This window comes from Choloepus didactylus, chromosome 6 (assembly GCF_015220235.1).
Source record: "Choloepus didactylus isolate mChoDid1 chromosome 6, mChoDid1.pri, whole genome shotgun sequence".
In the NCBI taxonomy this organism is placed as follows: domain Eukaryota; kingdom Metazoa; phylum Chordata; class Mammalia; order Pilosa; family Megalonychidae; genus Choloepus; species Choloepus didactylus.
In genome coordinates, this window is record NC_051312.1 from 97,591,622 (window position 1) to 97,597,607 (window position 5,986).

Below are 5,986 nucleotides of genomic sequence, written 5' to 3' on the forward strand. Positions count from 1 at the left end.
TTTTCTGTATGTCATATAATTTCCTTCGGAAAAAGAATCCTAAAATGGAAAGCTGCAAATAGCTAGAATATTATGGGCTTTTAAAAATATTTTCTGAATAAGTGAACATATAAATGAAAAGAAAATTGCCACCATTTTAATTTGAAAAAGGTAGAAAGAAGTTCTGGAAAAAAATGAGAAAAAAATGTGTATCTAAACAGTTCTTATTATAACTCAAGTCCAAATTGCCATTATTGATATCAAATAAATGAAAAACAGTTAACACATTCATCAATTACACTTTTATTTGTAGTTGTGCAGAACCACATGCCTTTGTTAGCCTAAAACTTTACCCTTCTCCTTGATCATCACTGCCAGATGAAAACTCTGCAGTCTGGTAATCATCAATAGGAAATACAAGTTGTGAACTTCACATATGATCCCTGTCACCCCCTCCAAGGGAGGAGAGCTCTGGAGGCTAAGTGACCATGGGCCCATTTCTTAACTCCTAGTTTCCAATTTACTTATCTAAAAAAAAAAAAAAATAGGAATAAAATCACCAGCTTTTTATTGGAATAAAAAAGCCTCTAAATTACTGACTTCAAAGCAGTTTCATTAAAGGATTCTTTGCTCAAAGCTAATGAAATATGTGAAAATTTTGGAACCATTTTACTTTTGGATCCAACAAAATCTTGTTCCTCCAGTCACTGCCTATATTCCACAATACCTCTTCCTTCTGTTATCCCCTCCCTCGCAGCTGTTCTTTCTGCTCCTCATCTCTTAGATGTTTTCTTTTCCCTCAATTCTCCTGGTCCTAAAATACCCCTCCCTCCACCACCGCCCCCCATTTCATACTAAAAATCACAATTTCCTTTAAAAATAATATCACCAAATAATATCTGACAGGTCAACTTTAAGTTGTGGCCTTGGTGTGACTTACAATCATCAAGTATTTTCCCAAACTCTGAGAAGAAAGGCAGATATACACTGAAAATTTTTCAATATATTGAGAACTTACTATCCCATCCTCCCTGATCTATAACACTTTGTTCTTGTGTTAGTTAGGAGGTCCATTCAATGCTAAAGCCCGGCAAAAATCAAACCAAAAGAGTGACTGGCGCCCTCGTGCCCGCCGGGACCCGTCACCACCTCGTCTGTGACACGCTCGGCCTCCTGGACACCGAACGGCGCTGTCCAACGGTGTTTCCGGAGGTATGTGGTCGCTTTGACAAGCAACACACCTGGGATGTAAAGTCCCTCGTGATGGGGAAGACGGCGTTAGAAGCGGCACAGGTGATAACCGAGGTCTTGCAGCTTCCAATGACCAAAGAGGAACTGGTGGAAGAAAGACAAATGAAGTTAAAACAGCTGCTCCCTGTGGCTACCCTGTTGCCAGGTGTCGAAAAACTCATCCACCACCTACGAAAACACAACATACCTTTTGCTCTTGCTACCAGCTCAGGGGCCGCATCGTTTGAAATGAAAACAAGTAGACACAAAGAATTCTTCAGTTTGTTTCACCAGATCGTTTTGGGAGATGATCCTGAAGTGATGAGTGGCAAACCCGATCCTGCCATATGTCTAACTTGCACCGAGAGCTTTTCTCCTTCTGCTCCTGTGGAGAAGCGCCTTATGTTCGAAGACGCCCCCAACGGGGTGAAGGCGGCCCTGGCAGCTGGGATGCAGGCGGTCATGGTCCCCGACGGGAACTTACACCGAGACCTGAGGCGAAAGGCCGCCGGCGTGCTCAGCTCCCTGCAGGACTCCCAGCCACAGCTGCTCGGCTTGCGCCCTGTGAGTGAGAGCGTCACCGCCGCCCGCCTTGCTCTCGGTGCCCACTGTCCTGACCTTACCGCCTAGGAAATGATGAAAGCAGCTGGACCGCTCCCGAAGCACGAACTACTCAGCCATCCCGCCCTTCTCGCAGCCCACTCTCTCCCTAGCCCCAGGGGGGTGTCCAAGTCCTTGGGAAGGCTACCTTCCTGGCCGGGCTGGCCTGGCCCACTCTCTAAAGGGTTGATAAACCCTCACTTGACAGTTGCAGGGAAGCAAAGGAGAGAAAGCCCCAGAAACTAAGATCAGTCTTGAATTACCACTGGAATAAGCAAACTGATTCCCCGTGCTAAAGTGAATATACACCCGAACATATACATATGTACATACAAATGTCTATATGTATACATTCTTATATGTGTATATGTCTGCGTGTACGTATATGTATTGTGATATATATGTATATATATAATTTACTTTTTCAAGACAAAATGAAATTATATTTCTGTTCAATTATTTCCTTTTTGGTTTGTTAAACACTGGCTGGAAAACTAAAATATGTATACATATATTTATATGCTTTTATGTGTGTATATATATGTACATGTATATTTTATATATATATAAACACACTGCTTCGTTCTCCTCAGAGCCTATCTTAACATGCAATAGCAACTGATAAAAATGAGGTGGTAATTCTATTTGATTTATGATCTGACTGAAAAAGTCATGTTATTGATGACACACAAGAAACCATTTCCTTATTAGCAAACAAAATTCTTTTTGCTCCCCTAAAATCACTCTTTGGACCTTTATTCAGGCACTAACTCTGAGCCATATCATCAATAGTTTCCTTTAAGTTTGAACATAACTCTAGCATATGCCTTATATCAACACCCTTATCCATACTTGAGAATGTTTACCACCTCGGAAAAATTATTTTCCTCCTTTAAGAACATTAGTTTCCTAATACATTCGTTGATGGAAACATGATTTTCTTTCCTAATGCACACTTGATAGGACCAAGCAAAGTTTATTATATGACACTTGAGTGATTAGCCCCTTCTTATCGATTTGCTCAGCCTTTGGGATTTGTCTCTAACATTTCAGAGGAAAAAGCAAAGATGGAGGAATGGGGAACAGGGACCTTGGACTGTTCTATCTGGGCCACCCCTCTGTTGTTCTGCCGTTTATTCTAAGTTATAGAAATTGTAGTGGTTCATGTGCTCCTCTGTCTGGCAAACTCATTTCAGTGTTTTCTTACAGCCAGTGCCCATGCCTGCTCTTTGGATTGTCCTTCGAACCAGTTGCAATATCTTACCAGTCCCCTCACTTATTTTGTGAAACAAAGTCACTGACAAGTTCTTGTTTAAAAAAAAAAAGAAAAAAAAAGTTATTGGAAATACCCAAAAAAGTTCTAGCTATTTCTGAGGTCCACCAAAGACTAAAAGAGAGAATAAAGACTGAAGAAAGCATAAATGTGAGCAACCCTTAATGAGGGTTACATCTGTTAAATTTCCAGTAAGACTGTCTAGATATCAATCCAGTATTTCAAGCTAAGAAGGGGAAAATCCTTTCAAGATTTTAGAAATCACCTTTTCAATGACTTCAGCCAACATTCAGGGATAGCTTCATAGACAGATTTTTCAGCTACACTATCCTCATTTTTTATGAATGGCCTTAAGTTAGAAATAGCAGACTTGGTTCATAAACAAATCTAGGATGAGAAATAGTTCTTCTTCTAACTGACCTTTAACATTCAGACAAACATATTGACAGAGTGTTAGAACAAAACAGAGTAAGGCCCAAAACAAGTTAATGGTTTTGCAAAATAAAACAACTGGATGACCTCACATCTTGGATTTGCCCGAGAGCCCATACACAGACAACATGATAGGCCTTGGAGAATGTTCATGATTCAGGGATGCTTTGAAAAGAGTAATTCTTCCTAAGCCCAAGAGGGACCACTATCAAAAATGATTAACTGGTCAAGGAACTTCTACATGCCCTAATGCTGACAAAAGAAGTAGCTTTTCTAAAGGCAGAAACTCTCTCAAAAGTGGATTACCTAGAGGCTAATGGATAGACTGGCTCATCACAGTCAAGCAGATAGCCCTTTTAGGGGTGATACTCCCAAAATATCCAGATTTGGGAGGTACTCAAGCCATTATACAATGCCAAAATTCAGCTCCAAATCAAAGGGCAAATATTGGAAACTATATGGATTTAAGTTACATGAAGATAACTGGCATTCCCAGAACAGAAGACTGTAGCACCAAATGATCTCAAGTGGAACCTTGCTAAAATCCCACATGAAAACTCCCACCACAGCAAAAACAAACTGGCCATCATTATGAAGCAACACGAGTGGGGGAATTTTGCAAAAATCACTGGAGGTACCTCTACTGCATGTCTTACCTGCCAAAAACAATCCTAGCAAAACTACAAAGGTAGAGCATGAATGGAGCAAAAACTCCAGATTCTATTTGACCTTTGGAATGAAATTTTACTTTTTTATTTTGTTCATTGTTCAGTTGTTTTCAGTGTAGGGTTAAAGCCTTTCCCTGTCAAAGAACTCTTTTTAATTTTGTATTTTCTACTTGGGGAATCTAATCTACTTATCTAGTGATAACAGTGCTCATTATACTAGGACAGTTATCAAAGAGTTGTGCAAGCCATTATACTTACTCAAGGCCTTATCTCTACTTTTCAAGCAAAATAAAAAGGACAAATGGAATTCTCAAATTAAAGTTAGTCAAACTTTCAGAAACATTTGAACTTCACTGGCCAAGATTATACCCTTAGCCTCAATGACAATAATATTAATTCCTTTGAGCCTCAGCAATCTCTCTTCTTTTGATATAATAACAAGCCAACTGTGCATCTAAAAATATAATTTGTAATCATAGACTATCCTGTTTCAAGCAAATATGGCTAAAATATTATAAGGGGCTCATGAAATACACTCAACTCTTGTTATCAACACATATCCATCCAGTAATCCCTGCATGGCTTAAAACCTGGAGAGTTGGACTCCTGGAAGAGATATCAGAGAAATGCATCCCTTGAACACTAATGGAAAGGACTTTATCAGGTTCTGTAAACAAGTAGCAAAGCAATAAAACTCCATGAGTGAATCTTTGGATCCATGTTTCCCAATAAAAAAGTCACAAATTATCCTCAGAACACTGGTAGACCACGCCAACCAGAAACCTCAAACTGAGATTTCTTAAGAATATTCCAGAAGTAGATGATCTTCAGAAGGTGAATACTAACCCAAGCCATTTAGATCAAGCTGATAACACCATAAAGTAGATAGCTTCCACCCAAGATCTCTGAAACTCAAACATCCAGATGCACAAAGCCAGAACGTAACATGCTACCACTTCTCTAGCATTCTTACTTTAACAGTTGCCTATTTCTTTCCATTTTCCTTGTTTTAAGTAATAAATTGTTGATGAAATATTTTCTGCATCATAACCATCTTGAAGAGATTTCCTTTAACCAGAGTCATACACCATTTTTTTCTGGATAGAATTATCTAACTCCATCATACGATTCTTACTGACTTTGGCTAAATCCCTAAATCTTACTGACTTCGGTTTTCCATACATCACCCAATACCTCAGATAAAAATCTAATCACTATTCATCTAAACATTCAGAGAATCCTTCCAATGGACTCTTCTAGTACCTGAAATATAACCACAGTATTACCTATAATATCCAGTCATGTAGATAAAAGTCTTGGTTGTAGAGCAGTAAAATGCATCTACATAAATTACTACTGTTCTGCACATAGAAACTAGAAAAACAATAAGGATGGGAACAAATACTGAGACAATATTTTCTGTAATAGACCACTTGTTTTCCTCAGAGATTCTCCACCATCCTTACAGGAGTTGTTAAACTCTGCCTAGAAAAACTACCCTCCCAAGGAAATAAATAATTGGCATACTCCTTTTATGTTAAATAACATCTACTCTCCTAAAAAATCTGTGCTCCAATAAGATACCATCTTTTATGTATATACCAAATCTTCATTTGAGTACCATAAATAAAGTTGACATATATTTGGATATTAGCAGAGACTTTCAAGTATTCAAGGTCACTACAGCCTTGTATACTATGTCTCATTAAAATGCATTCCCAGGAATTTCAAAATGAAGCCACTATAGGTTACTCTAGAGTATTACCTATAGGAATCACTGATTCACTCTTACATGTACAATCTT

At 38.7% G+C, this 5,986-nt stretch overlaps 1 protein-coding gene across 1 annotated transcript; it reads left to right on the forward strand.

Moving 5' to 3' along the window:
- The first annotated feature begins 1,056 nt into the window (after positions 1-1,056).
- On the forward strand, positions 1,057-1,839 carry LOC119537223 (pseudouridine-5'-phosphatase-like). The gene has a single exon (XM_037839765.1). The coding sequence runs from the start codon at positions 1,057-1,059 to the stop codon at positions 1,837-1,839; it is 783 nt and encodes a 260-aa protein (XP_037695693.1).
- Positions 1,840-5,986: the final 4,147 nt, after the last annotated feature.